The sequence below is a fragment of the Neoarius graeffei genome, chromosome 4 (assembly GCF_027579695.1).
Source record: "Neoarius graeffei isolate fNeoGra1 chromosome 4, fNeoGra1.pri, whole genome shotgun sequence".
NCBI lineage: Eukaryota > Metazoa > Chordata > Actinopteri > Siluriformes > Ariidae > Neoarius > Neoarius graeffei.
The window spans coordinates 69,026,192-69,046,362 of NC_083572.1; the positions used below are offsets into that span (position 1 = coordinate 69,026,192).

At 40.9% G+C, this 20,171-nt stretch overlaps 1 protein-coding gene across 3 annotated transcripts in view; it reads right to left on the reverse strand.

The window, feature by feature from the left end:
• Positions 1 to 20,171, reverse strand: part of rad18 (RAD18 E3 ubiquitin protein ligase) — a 206,667-nt gene that overhangs the window by 182,502 nt on the left and 3,994 nt on the right. For all 3 annotated transcript variants that reach the window (XM_060919547.1, XM_060919545.1, XM_060919546.1), the window contains exons 2-4: positions 14,620 to 14,698; positions 14,252 to 14,313; positions 14,043 to 14,113 (exon numbers count right to left, since the gene is read on the reverse strand). In XM_060919547.1, the coding sequence (XP_060775530.1) occupies positions 14,043 to 14,113; positions 14,252 to 14,313; positions 14,620 to 14,698 (212 nt within the window). The remainder of the gene's footprint in view (positions 1 to 14,042; positions 14,114 to 14,251; positions 14,314 to 14,619; positions 14,699 to 20,171) is intronic.

A 20,171-nucleotide genomic window follows, 5' to 3' on the forward strand; every position in this document is an offset into this window, starting at 1 on the left:
AGTCCTGACCAGCTTTCCTGTCCCTGCAGATGAAAAACATCCCCACAGCATGATGCTGCCACCACCATGCTTCACTGTAGGAATGGTGTTTGCAGGGTGTTGGATTTGCACCACACATGGCATTTCCCATGATGGCCAAAAAGATCAATTTTTATCTCATTTGACCAGAAAATTTTCTTCCCTGTGTTTGGGGAGTCTGCCACATGCTGTTGGGCGAACGCCAAATGTATTTTCGTATTTTTTTTCTTTAAGCAATAGCTTTTTTCTGGCCACTCTTCCATAAAGCACTGCTCTGTGGAGTGTACAACTTGAAGTAGTCCTATGGACAGATAGTCCAGATAAACAACAAACTGGCCATCTCAGTCCAACAACTATGGTCTGCCACTGTTGCAGAGTTGTTTTCCACAGTTTTCTTTGTGAAAAACACCACAATTAAGCTGCAACCTGTGTGTTTTGCTCACTCATACCCAGCTTGAAGGCGCCGCCATTTTTGCATAAAAGTTACCTATGAATATTAATTGCGTATCGCTCAGCCAATCGGCATGGAATATTCTTCTCTGACAGCAACTGTGAACTTGGATCAAGCTCAGGGCCATGGGCTTGCATGGACTGTATTGATTACCTGCTCAAAGGCTACCAAACACATGCATGTTGACTCTAGATTTAGACTGGAGGCCTAAACTGTAAGCATCACAGCGGTGGTTTAATGGGTAGCGGTATGTCACTAAGCGTATCGGTCAATAAAGTAAGCGTAGCACAGCTGCTATGCTATGATGCTTTAGGGGAAATACAGCTAATTAAGCCATCTGGCAATCAGACTGACCTGAAACCTTTACTAACACTGGCATCTGGCCGCTTGGTAGCCTATTTTGTGCTAATCACACTCCATGTGTTTAAAGGACCCATGGCATGGTGGTTTGTTGATGCTTTAAACGGGCTCGTGGAGGCTTCCGGATGTTATATCCGCAGCCTTTCTCGAAATGAACCCTTGGCACGTAGATATAGCCTCCTGGGAGAAAGCCCCATTTCAGCGCTTTTCCCAGTGCGTCGTTTTGCTAATGAGAAGCAGGAGGCGGGGAAGGGTAGAGGGTGGGGGCGGGTCTTATCATTAATATTCATGACATGTAAACGTGTTACCTCTGATTGGCTAACAGCACTGTGACGCTACCTCCAGTGGGTCAGAACAAGCGGATGTGGGTGTCTTACTATGGCAAAAGAGAAGGAACAAACCGCGAAGGGAAAAATACCGCGCACTGACGTCATTAAGGTGCGACGTGAGGAAATAAAATAAATTCAACAAATGTTTCGGTTTTTACTGAACATACAAACAAAATGAACGAGTGACTTAAAAAAAAAGAATGTGGGTGTCTTTGTAAAAACTGTTTTGATCGGCTATTATAACAGAGCATGCTGCATGCTTTTTGGTTTTGTAGCGCAGATTACCTGGCTAACTGCAGGAAGCGGTTAGCTGCACAGCTAATGTAGCCATTGCTAGGCTAACGTAGCACCGATTTTAAAACACGGCAAAACGACCAGTTATACACTTACTTGTTCGGTGTTTGTGGCTGATGCGGCAGGGATGCTTGGTACGGACCCAGGCTTCAGTGACAGTTGATGTGCAAAACCTGCCCTGTACTGTCCCAAGTTGTGGAAACATTCATCAGGAAAATGCTTCCGACAAACATACACCGTCTTAGGTAGACTCGACAGCGTATTATTGAAGTAAATAAAATTAAGCCACTGCGTCTTCAGGGGCTCTCCCGTCGGCAGTAAAAACAGACTCCTTTCTGTGTTGTCACATCCATGTACAGCGCAATTTCCATGTTTCGCTCGCTTAGGTGATGCCATGTTGTTGTGTCCTCCCTCTATGGTCTCCCCACTACAACTGGGCGGGCAATCCATACGGTGGGTGGGAATCCAGAGGGGGGGCGTGGGGATCATCTCCCTTGCTGATGTCGGCAAGGGAAGAGCTTATCAACGTGCCGTTTTGACGCGCCATTCTCAAATATTGGGCATAGTTTGGTTTACACATTATGAAATTTCTAGCCACTGGGGTGACTTAAGGAGGTCAGAGGAACTCATTTTAACGTTAAAAAACCTCAGAAAGTGAAAATTTCATGCCATGGGACCTTTAACAAGTCACACACAACTACATAAAAGAAAAAAGAGAGGAAAGTCAGAAACTAAATGTCAGTTGCATTTGGACAGTGCGTAGCACAACAGCGGTCACACATTGTCAGCATTTGAGGATTTTTTTTTTTTTTTGTCAGCCCAGACACAGAGTTCTAATGAACTTGGCGACGGCCCACAGGGCTTTAAACTCAAATAGAACGCTGCCCCCTGTATTCTAACCAGAAACTCTTGAAACACAAATTGTACAGCAGAAACAAGTTTTAATCTCATGTAAATTCATGCATGGAGATTCAAATGTGCTCAACATTTTTAATGAAATATTTCTGGTGTACAACTTTATTATAATGCTTCCTTCAACAATGCTGTCAAACTCAAAATCCGCCCTTCCAACCCCTGTACACTTGAAGCCCAACATCAAGACTGTTACATAAATGTGTTGCGATACTCTAATGCGCCACAGCCTGCAGCATTTCTTATTAAACAGTATTTTAAAAAACTAAAACGTGCCAGTGCATTTCACTGACAGAAATGGCCTGCATTCTTATAGCAAGAAGAAAATCCACCTCCTCAGTGTGCATGTTTAAGTAGCTTATACAGATTAAAAAAGGTATACAGTGTACACTTAAGCCACAATTAATGAGTTACGCATCAACGGCCTAGATGGACGATTAAAAAGTAGCTCGATTCTGCAGGTAAACCTGGCAACTCTGGGGAATACACGGTGGTCAAGAACACATTGTTATTCACCCGAGTGCAACATGGTCACAAGCATCTCAGCCCTCCACCGTAACTGGCCTGAGTGACCAAATTACAAGACATTCTAAACGAGGCCAGTGTCTTTCAGTAGTCCGTCACTGGCAGCTCCTTTAACAGCCATAATTCTGCCTCACACATGGGTCACGTTGCATAAAATGAATGAATATAAATCTACTGATTTTGCCATAGTTTTATACACTTTAGAATAACAGTATTTCTATAATTACATTTTATGGCTGACATTGGCACAGACCGGAGCAATATTTTGTTAAAACTCATGTGAGTTTTGACTTTTACAAAGTCAACATACGCAAATTCCCTGATTAAGCAGAACCATTGAGCTATAGTAGATCAAGCCAATAAAGATAAAATATGCATGCAATTGCAAAATGAAATCTCCAAGGCAGCCTGGAAATACCAGTTCATCTGAACCCAACATAAAAGCGGTGAGCTCTGAGCAAAAGACACACAAACGTTGTACAACGTTAGAACACACTGCCAAGTCTGTGACACTGAAAGGTGTGTTTGCAACAGACAGGATTTGCATGTAGTGATGCACCAAAACTGAAACCGCATCTCAGAGCTCATGCTAGGACTAGAGGATTTTTACGATTAATTCAAATTAAGGTTTTAAAGCAATTTTTAAAAATATGATCATTGAAACTGCACATAGTTACATACAATTTCTTTATTTTAAAATGTCAATTTTCAAGAAATATGAATGGGGGGAACAAAAAAAAAAAAACCAGCCTTTGTAGCTTGATAAATGCATTCTCCCACAGCCCTGCCCCCAAGCAGTCTCTCTGTCTGTCTCTCTCACACACACACACACACACACACACACCCCAACATGGAGATAGGCAGCACTTCACAGAGTAATGAGCACACATCAAATAAAGGTGGAAATATCACTTCAGTTACATGAAACTGGTACAGATTTCAAACAAGAGTGCTCGGAGCACAATATCCCCCGCTGGCAACGATGCCATGACTCTGGTAAAATGCTACTGAATTGAATGAAACTGCAATATGCGTATTACCGACATATAACAAAGAATCCTGTCAGGTTTCGTGAAATTCCTCCAAAAACTGAGAGAGGAGTTGATTTCAGAAAGCGAGTACCCTTCCCGGGACAGACGGACACTGCCATGACGTAATCCCCCTTCGAATCTTTCGGCCAGCAGGAGATAATTAAAAATTGTGAGGGAAGCTGATTTCAGAAAGCAAGCACACCTTGATGAAATTGCCAAAGTTTGTTAATAATCAAGGGCATAACTCTGGTAAAAATTTGCCCAAATTAAATGAAATTTCAAGATGCGTATAACGGTCATATACCAAAGCCTGTTGCCAAGTTTGGTGAAATTCCTCCACAAATTGTGAGAGGAGTTGATTTCAGAAGAATGTACACCCTCATGAAATTGTCAAAGTTATTTAATCAAGGGTCAAAACTCTGGGAAAATTTTCACAAACGAAATTAAATCGCAGTATGCGCATTACCGTCATACAGTATAACAAGGCCTTTTGCTAAGCCTCGAGAAATTCGTCCAAAAATTGTGAGAGGAATTGATGCCAGAAGGTGAGCACACCTTCATGAAATCGTGAAAGTACAAGCTTGTTAATCAAGGGCCGCAACTCGGGTAAAATGCGATTGAATTGAATTAAATAATACGCATACTACCAACATATAACAATGCCTTTTGGCAAGTTTCGTGAAATTCCTCCATAAATTGGGAGAGGAGTTGATTTCAGAAGGAAAAAGTACACTCATGAAATTGTCAAATTATAATTTTGTTAATCATCAAGGGTTATAACTCTGGTAAAATGCGACTGAATTGAATGAAATTGCAATATGCGTATTACTGACGTAACAAAGAATCCTGTCGAGTTTTGTAAAATTCCTCCAAAAATTGTGAGAGGAAATGATTTCAGAAGGAAAAAGTACACTCATGAAATTGTCAAATTATAATTTTGTTAATCAAGGGTTATAACTCTGGTAAAATGCGACTGAATTGAACGAAATTGCAATATGCGTATTACTGACATATAACAAAGAATCCTGTTGAGTTTCGTGAAATTCCTCCAAAAATTGTGAGAGGAGTTGATTTCAGAAGGCGAGTACCCTTCCCGGAACAAACGGACAGAAAATCGCCACAACATAATTCCCCTTCGGGCCTTTCGGCCAGCGGGGGATAAAACGTCAGCTGTTGAACAAATTAATCTAAAGTATAAATTGTGTTGAAGGATTTTGCAACTAAAAGTAGTGCAAACAACAAATTTATTCCAGCATTTAACACACACACACACACACACACACACACATACAGGAATGGGAGCAATGTTATCCCTTCTGCACCAACAGGGAAACAGGTTCTGTTCTGGTTCGCACACCAAATTTTGAACCATTCAGAGTTGGGTTTCCCAAAAACCTTTCAACACTAAGAACATCTTAACTAGGAGTGTTCATTGTGTTGCTCGCTCGATCATTTCATGATGATCTTTGTGATGCGATGCTTTTGAGGAAACTTGGCACACGAGCATTTCAACCAAAAAAAAAAAAACCTGGCTCGGACTCTGGAAAGTTGCTTCCCAGCTGGAACCAAAAGATAGCTGGTTTTTCCAGTGTGAATCATGACATCAGTGGGCGTCATTAGTTTGGAGAGGAAGCAGAGTGCAGCGATGGAGAACACAATGGAAAAGGACACATCCTCATAAAAAAATGGAATGAAAACATCTGCAATAACAGTTACAAAACAAAAGCTTGCAGGTAATCAATGCGCTCTGCCATCTTGCTACTACTGTCTACTTCCGTTATGCTTTGTACAACACCCTCCGGTCATGAGACACCCTTGACTACAATGATTCTGCTCAAAACTGGTAGAAACGCAGGCTGATTTGTTGGCTGGCACCAAGATTCAAAGAATCCTGAATGGAACTGGTTCAAGAACTCCGTCCCTGTTGGTTGGAAAGCGGTATGTGTGAAACAAAGTGATGAAAATACAAGCCTCCTCTGACATCCAAAGCTGCTGCTAAAAGACAGCTCACATTAGTTCCATCATTTTCAAGTGCTGTGAAAAACAATAAAAAGAACCCTCAGTGGAAAGAATATACTGATGCTCTGGCATTTTCTATTGCCAAAGACATGGTTCCCATTTACTCTTGAGAAAGAAGGGTTCATTAAGTTGCTGCAAACAAACAGTTGATCCCAGGTACTGTATGAGCTGCCTGGCAGCAAACGCTCTGCGGATATAGCACTGCCGCGCCTGTATACTGCTACACGTGAAAGAGTAGTGGATAAGCTGGAGATCAACGCAGACTCAACACTGAAAATTGTTTGCCTCCAGACATGCTACTTCCCTAATAAATGTGAGGGAAATTTAGTGGATGAACATTATTATTCTCTGTGTTTCTGTATGTTGAGCTCAAGTGACTTAGTGAACTTTGAAAGATGTTTTTCCACATGCTGTAATCGCCTTTCTGTGGCCTTGGTGATAAGCAGGGTGCCGGAGTTCTCCATAACTACGCATCTGCCTGCACGTACTAATGCATGCCAGGTGCACTCATTAGCAAAACTTCACAGAAAATCTTGAGCCAATCACGTGAAGACACCAGCAGTGAGCGAATGCCTTTAGAAGTATAATAGATAGTTTTCACATGACGTCACAGAGTCGGGGATTCCCTAGTGGTGGCCATCTTGCGGGTCAAGCTTACCATACGGGTCACTGAGCACACATTGTAACGCGTGAGTACAAAGTCTTCAAAAGAACCCAAGCAGGCTATTTAAAGCTAGCAATGGTGCACACCTGTTGTATTCACGGCTGTCGTAATAGGTCAGATGATGAAGTCAAGCGGAGCTTTTATGGAATTCCCACTGTACGGGAGCATGAAGACGAGCAAACAAAGAAACTCAGCATACAAAGGAGAAATCTATGGCTTGCGAGAATCAACCACAAGGATTATCAGCCTTCCAAACACAGCAAAGTCTGCTCCGATCATTTTATAAGTGGTAGGTTGTTTAAATAAACAATCAATTGTGTTTAAGTTTGTTTTTGGAAACCAAAACATCATGTGAACAATCTCTGGAGAATGCCTAACTGGAACCGCTGAGTGTACGTTTACATTGTAATGTACACTTAATATCGCTCGTTTGTCACGTTTCTATTTGAAACTTGTCACTTCACTCACGCAAGGGTCATTTTTGAAAAACATTTTAGGTCTATTCTGTATGGTTTGATTTGTGTTTGGGATGCAAACAGCGCGCCTTTTGGCGGATGCCGCCTGAATCGCGCAGATCCGATTTTTTTTTTTTTTTGGGGGGGGGGGGGGGGGGGCGCGTTGGAGTGTCTGATTATAATTTCAAAGTAAATTCTGTATTAAAATTAGTAAATAAGCAAATCCGTTACAGTCCATGAAACAGGAAGTATAAGGATGAGAAAAAAACAGTTTAAATCGGAAAGCTGCGCACATTTGCGCAGCCCGAGCGGTGTGCAGGACTGCGCAAATGTGCGCAGCTTTCCAATTTAAACTTTTTTTTCTCATCCTTATACTTCCTGTTTCATGGACTGTAACGGATTTGCTTATTTAGTAATTTTAATACAGAATTTACTTTGAAATTATAATCAGACACTCCAACGCCCCCCCTATAAAAAAAAAAATCGGATCTGCGCGATTCAGCCGTGAAAAAAGGCGGCATCCGCCAAAAGGCGCGCTGTGAATATATAAAGTTGTATATATCAGACAGCCTTTAAAGTTTGATGAAGTCAGTTTCAGGCTTTGGAGCAGACTTTGGCAGTTTCAGGCTTTGGCAGCCCTGCATAGTCACTTGAAAATGCATCTTTGTCCACTTCGTAGGGGTCAATTCCCCCAATCAAGGCCAGTTTGGCTGCATACCGTTGTCGTGAGATGTCGTCTAATGTATCTATATACTTCTGTTTGCTTGATTTTGCCGACATTGATCTTTATTTTAGAAAACTGACTAAATAACTTCATAAATTCGTCCAAGATAACGTAGCCGGTAATGGCGATGGTCCGTTTTGTTTGCCCCACAAGATGGCGGCTGGAGGGCGTTCCCCGGAATGCCGTGACGTCAGTGAAAACTATCTATAGATTCAGCCAAAAAAATAAAACAACTCAGGGTGCGCGTACTCTCGGCATCATCAGAAGTGGTGTCTTCTTCTATTCTTCTCTTTCCTTTCCTATTTTATATATTTTTATATGATCTACTCTAATAAATAACTGAAAAGACGACTGCTAAGCGTTCTGAAGTGTTTATTAGAAATTTCCATTACATAACCACACGGGCGAATTAATGAGCTAAGGGATTGAAGATGTGTTGGCATCTTGGAAACTTAGGGAAGACAGACAAGTCTGTGTGACTGCTGACGGTTGATGTAACATGACCAAAACTTTGAAAGTGAAGTCATCTCTATTGCTTAGGAAATACGCTCCACAACGCCACTGGCAAGTTATGGTTCATTTATGTATTAATTTTCCAATACTGAATTTGACAGCAAAAAAATGGATTCTCGCAACTGAATTGGAACTTTTCAACTATTTACATAAAAAGCAGCTTCAGTAGTTGTGTGTGTGTGAGTGAGAGAGAGAGAGAGAGAGTGAGGGTTCCAAGTGGTTTTTCATATGCATTATCAAAACCGTGTCTAATAGAGCTTGGTCATAAAGAGTTGCTTGGAAATGACAGACTGTCATGAAGTGTGAACAGTCAGTTACATTAAACCATTCGTTCTTTTTTTTTTTAAACAGAAAATGGTGTGAAAATCCATAAGTTGACTGTGCAAGAAAGTTGTGAGAGCCTTTCCCTTCAGCTGGAAGAGAAGAGATCTGGCTTCAGCTCATTACCGAGTCCCTGGCCAGGTACCAGACAAAAACCTGATTCAGGTTTTGGAGCAGGAGAAAGCCATAGCCCAGGTTCTGGGTTCAGATAAGAAGTCTTGACTGCTCGTACCCATGTGGCAAGACATAGATGCATTAATGCCAGTGAAAACTAAGTTCATTGATGCACGGTCAGGTGAAGTGTATGTGAGCATGTCCTACCTCAAACCCGTGCTCCAACTCTAATAAAAGTCTACAGTCAAAGGAGGATAAAACTGAGCTCACAAAACATATCAAATGCACCACACTCCAGTACCTCAGCACTAAATAACCACAGATTAACTCCTATCTACTGCCTCTCTCATGGATCCCCAGTTCCAGACATCTTACACAGAATAAGAGAAAGTGGAGGAGGGAATCAAACAGCAAACCATTAGAGGTTGATGTCTCTCCGAGCTGACAAACATACAAATCAGCCCGACACAGCTGTTATGATACCAGCAGCAAGCAAGCAGCCATGCAGGCAACAAGACGAAGCTGAAGTTGTGACTACAAAGTCATCATTAGCAAGCTTTTTGAAGAAAAATGTGCCAACGCCATCTACTCCCCAGCCTGTCTGTCAGTCTGCGGCCATCCTTATAGCTGAGGGTCGGCGATCCAGGACGCCATCAACTAGCAAATTCTCTTGTGCGATTATAGCACACCAAAGGGACCCAAACCTTCATCTGGTGGCAGGTACGCATTCACACCTATGGGTCATTCCATGCCAAATCAACAAGAGGTTATGCTCGACCATCTCAGATTTCAATCAAATTTGGAGGGCCCAGAGATACTATTAAAAGAAGTTAATCCCCAAAACTTGAGCTTCCTATCACCAATAGTTTCAGAGATACAGGCATTTGAATTTTTCGATTTTTTTGTTGTTTGCTCAAAACATACATATTTCAAAGTGCAATATAATCTTTATTATGCAAGATAGAAACCTCAAATTTTGCACAGAGAGACTCAATGTCTTGTACTACAAGCTTCAACTTAGAATTTCAATGGTCATTGTATATTAGATGGTGATTTTAACAAGGAAATTAAAAAGACAAATTTGCATTTGTTGCATTTTTAACTCATTCTGGAAGCTTGCCTGTGGCAGTAATGCTTAAACTAAGAATGTTATTCAAATCTACACAGAAATATCTACCAATTTCAGTTTTACCAAGTCTCCACTATTCCTAGTTTGTCTGTAATACGGTTTTGAAATTCGCCCATTTCTAAAACATGCCATTTTCAGTAGCAAGAAATCCAATGTGGGATAGCAGTTAGGAACTTGTAAATTGTTTTCAGTAATCCCCAAGACCCATATATTTCCAAATTTTTGTTCTGTGTCTCTCAAGTATTTTTAAACTACAGGGGTTTAAAAAATCCATTTTCACCAAATTCGAATTTGATATATTTTCATATAACTGATATTTGAGGGTTAATAAATGCTTCAATAAGGCTCAAGTAGGTTAGGAGACATGTTTCTTCCTCAATTTTAAATAAAATTTCAATTAATGCCCAGTATTAATTATTTGTAAATTGATTTTAATCTAGGGCGGCACGGTGGTGTAGTGGTTAGCGCTGTCGCCTCACAGCAAGAAGGTCCTGGGTTCGAGCCCCAGGGCCGGCGAGGGCCTTTCTGTGTGGAGTTTGCATGTTCTCCCCGTGTCCGCGTGGGTTTCCTCCGGGTGCTCCGGTTTCCCCCACAGTCCAAAGACATGCAGGTTAGGTTAACTGGTGACTCTAAATTGACCGTAGGTGTGAATGTGAGTGTGAATGGTTGTCTGTGTCTATGTGTCAGCCCTGTGATGACCTGGCGACTTGTCCAGGGTGTACCCCGCCTTTCGCCCGTAGTCAGCTGGGATAGGCTCCAGCTTGCCTGAGACCCTGTAGAAGGATAAAGCGGCTAGAGATAATGAGATGAGATGAATGAGATTTTAATCTAAGACTGTGTAACATTAGCAATCAATGACCAGCTATTGTGTACCAGTCAACAGCCAGCCTTATCAATATCAACACAGCACAATAGGTAACCTTCGATACCAGAACAGGTGGCTCATATCTTATAGTTTTAGAGTCTGTAAACTGCATACTTGTTCAGATAACATTATATTGCTTGGATTATATTAAATACATTGTAATACAGAGCACTGAGAAAATTTACCAATGTTATTAACTGAATGTGTTTCTTTGCAAGGATTGGATATTTTGAATAGTTGACTAGGGAATTTAATTGTAGTTGCTTTCAATTTGAGATCAGTATAAATGAGTTTGTTCTTAGACATCTAGAAATGGCTGAACTTCCTCCCTGTTCTATAGGAATTGGACTAAAGAATGCCATAAACTAACATACAACAGAAATTGTAAGTTAAGTGATTTACATGAAAAATGACTGACTTCTTTAGTTTTATATTATATATTTACTGAAAAATGTGAAATGTTCATATATTATTTAGCTTATTTCAAAATGATAATATTTTTAAAACCATATTTCTGTGACATGAACACAAGTAAAATGTTTCCTTAGCTATACAAATCATTTAGTTGTATTTATCAGTCCTTAATCATCAATAAAATGGAAATATCAAAAATTCGAATTTGGAAAAAATGGATTTTTTTAAACACCTGTAGCTCAGAAATACTTGAGAGACACAGAACAAAAACTTGGAAATATAAAATATGGGTCTAGGAGATTACTGAAAAAAATTTACAAGTTCCTAACTGCTATCCCACATTGGAATCCATGCTACTGAAAATGGCATGTTTTAGAAATCGGCGAATTTCAAAACCGTATTACAGACAAACTAGGAATAGTGGAGACTTGGTAAAACTGAAATTGGTAGATATTTCTGTGTAGATTTGAATAACATTCTTAGTTTAAGCATTACTGCCACAGGCAAGCTTCCAGAATGAGTTAAAAATACAAAAAATGCAAATTTGTCTTTTTAATTTCCTTGTTAAAATCACCATCTAATATACAATGACCATTGAAATTCTAAGTTGAAGCTTGTAGTACAAGACATTGAGTCTCTCTGTGCAAAATTTTAGGTTTCTATTTTGCATAATAAAGATTATATTGCACTTTGAAATATGTACGTTTTGAGCAAAATGCAAAAAAATCGAAAAATTCAAATGCCTGTATCTCTGAAACCGTTGGAGATAGGAAGCTCAAATTTTGGGGATTAACTTCTTTTAATAGCATCTCTGAGCCCTCCAAATTTCATTGAAATCTGAGATGGTCGAGCATAAATTTGTCAGATATTTGTTGATTTGGCATGAAATGACCCCTATGGGCAATTTCGTGGCAGCATGTCTTTGGACTGTGGGGGAAACCAGAGCACCCGGAGGAAACCCACGCAGACACGGGGAGAACATGCAAGCTCCACACAGAAAGACCCGTTGGCTGCTGGGCTCAAACCCAGAACCTTCTCGCTGTGAGGTGACACTGCACCACCGTGCTGCCTACTCCCCAATCACAAGAGGACAAAATAAGTCGAGATGACGGCTTATTTGATATCCCCGACGCAGGCCGACATCATTGCTCGAAACTCCACGAAACAAACTTTCCCAAACTCAGCAACCTTGAAAAGAAATACTTCTGGATCTCTGAAACCAGGGCCCCTCCTCAGTGAGTTTTCAGTGCAGCTCGGAACACCGTTACCCATCAGAGGGCATCCCTCAAGTGTGAAATGGTAGACAGGATTGTTTTTCTTTCAAGAAATCTGTAAAGAACTGCCTTGGGTGTCTGGTTTTCATATTTTGCATGTTTCCTTAACTGAATTTTCAGAAGGTTATGTTTGCACCTTGCTCAGAGTGAAAGTTGCTTGCTATTCTTACAAGATATCGCTAAAGAAAACTGTGGTTTTGTTGTGCTTGCACAGTCCCTTGAAAGTATATTTACAAGAAACCATTGTTTGTAGTATTTGACTGCACCTCTATATTACATCTATAAATCTGGCCCGAGTTTCCCCAAAGCATCGCAGCACAAAGATCATTGTTAAATGGTAGAGCGAGCAGCACAATGAACGCTCTCTCTCCTCATTAAAATGATCTTAGTGTTAAGAGGCTTTTGAGAAACTCACTGCTGTTCTAATAAACAGTTTTAATCAAATGGTCCTTTTCAGTTGCATTATGTAAGAAACCAAAATATTTTAATTGTTATCAAGAATCGTTGTAAATCCGAGATGTGTTTTTTGCAGCATCACCCAGCCCTAACTGCATTATGTAAGAACAAAAATAATCAAAAAACATAATTTAAACTATCCATCATGGGTTTTAGGATTCCCCAAGCCGTGGAATTCTCTCCCCAAATTCAAAAATCATCTCAAATCTTCTTCCTGATCACTCTATCTTTTTCAATGCTTTGAGCTCGTCTGTTCTCTTTACGCTAATGTCAACTGGCATCTTGTTTTCTGTCTCTCCTGTCCGTCATGTTTTCCTTTGGTTTATTTGCTTCTCTTGCTGTAGTGCCATTACTTTGTAAAGCATCTTTGGGTTGGTGAAAGGCACTATATAAATTATAACAAGATGTTTAATAGAGAATCATTCATAAAATTGGAAAAAAAAAAATTTTTCTTAAATCAAGAATTGAATCGCCCTAGTCTACACATTGAATCCCAAAAACACTCACTCAATAATAGTGACATGTGTTTTTGTTGAAAATAATTATTTCCTGGTGAGGGATTTGTTTTTCTCTGAATGAATTTATTTCAATTAAAAGGTTGGACTTTTCCCATTTTTTCAGTGTGAGATGAAGCAACTTCACCAAAAGGTGGATTTTTTTTTTTATAATGGGTGCCAATAATTGTGGCGGGCACTGTTAAACAGTATTTGTATGCTTATATTATTGATTTAGATGACAGAATTGGCAGGGGGAAAAAAAGCCATAAATTGCAGATCTCTAAAAAGACTTGAAGCCTTTAGTGTAACTGATTTTAACTGGAGATCCCTTCAGCGTAATCGGTTCATAAGTTGCTGATTTCAACCTTCTCTTTAAATATACGTCACTTCATCCAAACTTTCAGTGAGCGAATAACAGATATGGAAGTACCTGTGCTTATTTCAACTCATCAAATGAACATATTGATCATGGAGAGCAATTTATTTCTAAATTAAACAACTAAGTAGATTTGCTGGCCAGGAAGCACCTGCTTTAATATCGACTGAAGTCTTATGTAACCTATACAGGGATTTCGAAAACATGGCATCTTATAAGAACCGGGTTCGTCTCCTCTGTGCCTGAATGGCAGATACTGCAATGATTAGGAAAGTGTCATGGTTAAAAGCATGAACACTACCTCACAGCTTGGAAGCCCTGAACAAGGTCATCCAGTAGCCTGTTGTTCCTCAGCTCTTGTTCAGTCAGTGGCTGAAACGGAAAAGTTGAGATCCTGTTAATGTTGTGTGACGTATCGGAATTAGTCAAGGCATGTTTTAGCTCCAGGAATCTAGACTAGCACACGAATGACTTCTACTCAATATTACGATACAGATGTGTAGTACCCACCGTGTTGCAAATCGGACACAGCAACTTGTAGGAAAGAAATTTACGGATACACAGGGAGCAAACTGTAGAGAAAACCAAACAACCATTTCTTCAAAAACAATCAGTTTCCCATATTCATCACATGCATACTGTGGCAGTACTCAATTTTTGGTTGACATAGATAAATATCTAGGAGAAAAAAAAATGTTAATGGGGGGAATAATCAAAGATTTTATACAAAACTCATGTCATGGAAGTGCAAACAAAACAACTCAGAAATTCATCTGCCCATGGCCTTTAACTGGAAACATCAGAACACTGGATGAAAGCTCATAACCATACAGACATACACTTCATCGATGTGACCAACAGCCGGGGTACATACTTACAGTTATGAGAACACTGGGTCATCATGGTTATATTCAAGAAGTCGAAGCAAATCGGGCATCGGAGCAAAGTGTCGATATTCTGGTTTAAAAAAAAATAAAAGAGGTGTCAAATGATAAAGAACAGTGATTATTCACAGGTAACAAATTTTTTCTGAAGAGCTTCTGAACAGTAAGCAATGAATTGTAAAACACTATGAGAGAGAGCACAGTATGGAGTGCACTTCAGTATGATTTCCCACCTGTAAAACAGCAAAACAATCCAGCACTTATTTATTCCTGTTTTCATTGATACTGTTTGAGAGATTGTAACCGATCCCCTTCATGAGTCCAGAAGCATCAGAAAACTTGTGCCTTGCCTGATTAAACTCACATCTCATTACATTAGAAGCATTTAGCAGACGCTCTTATCCAGAGCTACATACAAGATACCCAGAGCAGCCCGGGGTTAGGTGCCTTGCTTAAGGGCACTTCAGCCATTCCTGCTGGTCCAGGGAATCGAACTAGCGACCTTTTGGTCCCAAAGCTGCTTCTCTAACCATTAGGCCATGGCTTCCCCAAACTCAAATGTGAGGAACTGTATTAAACAGAAACACTACATACACAGGCGACACGGTGGTGTAATGGTTAGCCTCACAGCAAGAAGGTCCTGGGTTCGAGCCCAGCGGCCGGTGAGGGCCTTTCTGTGTGGTGTTTGTATGTTCTCCCCATGTTCTCCTCTGGTTTCCCTCATGCAGGTTAGGTTAACTGGTGACTCTAAATTGACCGTAGGTGTGAATGGTTGTCTGTGTGTCAGCCCTGCAATAACCTGGCAACGTGTCCAGGGTGTACCCCGCCTCTCGCCCATAGTCAGCTGGGATAGGCTCCAGCTTGCCTGCGACCCTGTAGAACAGGATAAGTGGCGACAGATAATGGAAGAATGACAGACACAGAGCAGGGGCTCTCAAACTCTGTGCAGCCTTAGCAGGGACCTTAAAGTGCATATTCTGGACCAATTTCGGGGGGGTTTATATTAAAGTATGTCCCTTTCCACACACATCCAGAAGGGTAATTTTGCACAAGGCCATCTGTCTACAGCAGAAAAAAATAAAATAACACACGTCTGGAAAAATCCCAAGGGAGTCTGGAGCCAGATTCGTGACGTCACCTGCGGAAGCACCAGCAGGCTGCGCGAGCTTTGCACGGTTTCAGTGCACAGCCTGTGTAGACCAAGCGCTCCCATTTCTCGCTCATTGTCCGGTCTTTTGGAAAACGATGAGTACTAATCCCATCAAGACTGGTGTTGCTACACCCTCCTACGATACATCTGTTAACCATTTTAATAATTACGCAATAACGTTGAAGAAATTTGCAGAAAACCACCAGGTCGTTTTCTCATAAACAAACCAGTGCTGACGTAGGATTCAGAGGGAGGCGTCCCGCACGCGACGTCACGAAAATCAATGTTTGCCGGGAAATCCAAATGCCAAGTTTTTTCAGAGGCGGTCCAATTCACCTCAAATGGCTTGATTTCAACTGAATTTTTCTGGTATTGCGCAAAGTAAAAAAAAAATTGCACATAATGCAAAATGTGACAGATATTTGACCAAAGTTTAATATAAAACAGGAGAATTACATTGACCTTAGGGCGGCACGGTGGTGTAGTGGTTAGCGCTGTCGCCTCACAGTAGTGGTGTGCAAATTAATCGTCATGGCGATGCATTGCATCGCCAACTTTCACGATATACTGCATCGATTCTTGATGCCAAATATCGATTATTAACGTTAAAAAATAAATGAATAAAACTGTACGAACGGTAGGCGAATATCAGCCAAAAACAAGTAGCCTAGGATACAACATCCAATCATGTAGATGGCGCAGTGGAGTTGTTGACGCCCGCTGCCTTCTTCATGCCATTGGTATTTCCGAAAGCGGGCGCCTAGTGCTCTCTCTGTTTGCAACATGGACGAAGCCGAGAAGATTCGCGTGCCTCCCTCACAGTTTAAAGCCGATGTTTGGACGCATTTCGGCTTCCGAAACAAAGACGGTAAAAATGAAATGGACATGACTCACGCAATTTGTAGACACTGTAGCATGTCGATAAAGTATTGTGGAAATACAACAAACTTAAGAGCACACATTCAGAGGCGCCATCCAGACAAACTGCAACAGCAACAACCACCACAACCCATGATAAAACAAACAACCCTCGACAGCAAGCTCGCACCCTCATCTGTACGTGTGAAAAAAATAACTGAGTCCATTGCAGAATTCATTTGCCAAGATTTACGGCCATATTGCGTGGTGGAAAATCGTGGGTTCAGAAGTATGATAAACACACTCGAGCCTCGTTATGTGATCCCTAGCCGAAAATTGAAGACACTATCCAGATCGTACACAGCCACTGGTAATTATGCTCTATTTTTTTACATTTTCACTTAAATATATTGAAAATATCGCAATGCATCGCAATGATTCAAGAATCGTGATGAATCGTGATAGTATCGCATCGTGGCATGTGAATCGTGATTCGAATTGAATCGTGAAGTCTTTGCCAATACCCAGCCCTACCTCACAGCAAGAAGGTCCGGGTTCGAGCCCCGTGGCCGGCGAGGGCCTTTCTGTGCAGAGTTTGCATGTTCTCCCCGTGTCCGCGTGGGTTTCCTCCGGGTGCTTCGGTTTCCCCCACAGTCCAAAGACATGCAGGTTAGGTTAACTGGTGACTCTAAATAGACCGTAGGTGTGAATTGCCCCTTTTCCACCAAAGCAGTTCCAGGGCTGGTTCGAGGCCAGTGCTTAGTTTGGAACCGGGTTTTCTGTTTCCATTGACAAAGAACTGGCTCTGGGGCCAGAAAAAATGGTTCCAGGCTAGCACCAACTCTCTGCTGGTCCAGAGGAAAGAACCGCTTACGTCGGGGGTGGAGTTAAGACCAACAATAGCAAGACCGCGAAAGGTCGCCATTTTTAAGCGATGAGAAGCAGCAGCTGTACAAACGCGAAGTCATCCATTATTGTTGTTGTTGCTTCGATATTCGCGCTAAGATTTATGCAAACACAGCGACGTAACTGACGTATACAGCGACGTAACTGACGTGGCTCCACTTAGCACCCCAAGCTATGGAAAAGCAAACTGGTTCTCAGCTAGCTCGCAAGTTGAACGAGTTGTGAACCAGCACCAGCCCCGAACCAGCCCTGGAACTGATTTGGTGGAAAAGGGGTAAGTGTGAGTGTGAACGGTTGTCTGTGTCTATGTGTCAGCCCTGTGATGACCTGGCGACTTGTCCAGGGTGTACCCCGCCTTTCACCCGTAGTCAGCTGGGATAGGCTCCAGCTCGCCTGCGACCCTGTAGGACAGGATAAAGCGGCTAGAGATAATGAGATGAGATGCACTTTAACTTCAAACTCAATTTCACATCGCCCCTTAGTACTGATCAACTTTATTAATATAGTTTTCATTTTAGCCTCATTATTCAAATGCATGCAATAATACTTGGGCTATTTCTTGTCATCATAGAGGTTTTGATTCTTGGATTTTACACTTACAGACCAGAGTTACTGAGGTTTGACTCATTCAGATCAAGTGGGCAGTCCAAGAGGTCAATAAAACTTAAAAAGCGTAATTTTAAGAACAAAGTTTCAGTAGTGACGCAGAAACACACCGTAGTAGTCTTTATTATACTAGACAGCAAAGATATTCACTTACTGTCACTCAACCCTGTCTTATTTACCACAGACATGGCCTTTTTTTTTACTTTTGGAACAATCAGGGTACAAAGTTTGTGTCACAGGGGTCCAAAATTCAAATTGATTCAAACTGGTTCTTGTACCAGTTTTTAAGTGAAGGACAAGTTAAAGAACAGATTTCAGGTAATTTTTTGACATAATGTGTATGGTAGTTTTGTGTAATCTGCTATAAGATAAAGAAGATTAAGTGTAGCTTTAAGCAGGGCTGGGAGAAACTAATGAAGTGATTCTCGGACAGGACATTTTTTTTTTTTTGGACAATTCAGAATCCACTACTTCCATAGCGCTTTTAAATATAAGGCTGTCAGCTTTGTTAGTTGTCGCTAATATTTATGTCCCAATATCTTGACCACGTTTTAGGATGAAAATAATCATTTTAGATATGTTATTTTATATTGAAAAATTAGCTGTCTCGGAGAGGACTTTTTTTTTTTTTACACGATTACATACTAATTTGATCAAAATAGTCTGAAAACTTACTGGCATTCAGCGTTAAAACTTAACTATGTTTCCAATGATATGGAACCAAATATGTGTTTTATGGTATAAAGAATGATGTAAGTGCATCCCTTTTGGAGCTACCTGTGGTCAAAAAAGAACTTTTTCTAAATGACACGAGTAATTTTGCTAAATATGACATATATTGCCATACATTCACCAAAAATAACCTTATCACCAATTTTTTTTTTTGCATGGTAAATAGAGCTATCACAGGGCTACAATAAACAACCAAGTTTATTTAGTCAAGCCTTTAGATATTGAAGATGATAAGTGTTAAATGTGATTTTTAGCTTGCGGACCCTGATTGTAAAACAACCCTGTACTCATTTAAACTCCTATAGGTTGATGGAGGGATTTGTGCTTGAACTAAATCTGGTGTTTGTGTAAAATCTTATCTTGCCATGAGAGAACAGTTTGTGTCAATTGGAGACTTTAGATCCCCTAAATCACCCCTTCTTCATGGTGTCCCTCAGGGCTCTGTCCTGGGACCCTTATTTGTAATATACATCCTTCCACTTGGTCACATAATACAGCATTATGGGCTTAACTTTCACTGTTATGCAGATGACACCCAAATTTACATTCGAACCAAACCCTCTTACCCACTCCCTCCGTCCAATCTTGTTAACTGTCTAAATGCAGTTAACAACTGGATGGTGCAGAACTTTCTTAAATTAAATCGAGACAAAACAGAAGCCATCCTCATTTCCACCCCTTCTATCTTGAAAAAACTGGAGCACTCACAGCTATCTATTCCTGGTTATTTCACCTTCACTACTGTTGAAGTAAGAAATCTGGGTGTTATCCTGGACTCGACTCTCTCTTCTGACTCACACATTAAAAGTATTACTAAAACAGCTTTTTTTCACCTGAAAAGTCTCTCCAAACTCCGTCCCTCTTTAACTTCATCTGCAGCTGAAACGCTTATACATGCTTTTGTCACCTCAAGACTGGACTACTGCAATGCCCTGCTCGATGGCATCCCAGCCAAGCGACTAAATAGGCTGCAATATGTCCAAAACTCAGCTGCTAGGGTACTCACTCACACCAGGCCCTGGGATCATATCACTCCTATTCTATATAACCTGCACTGGCTCCCAGTTAAATACCGCATCCAGTACAAAATTATCTTACTTGTCTACAAATCCCTACATAACCTGGCCCCTCCCTATTTATCAAATCTCCTAACTCCATATCAGTTACCTTTAAATCTTCGCTCCACAGATGTCCACCTATTAGCAGTCCCTTATACCCTGTCCACACTAGGGATTTTGTACCGATACGATACTACTTTCGTACCGCAACACCTGTCCACACTAGCAACTATACC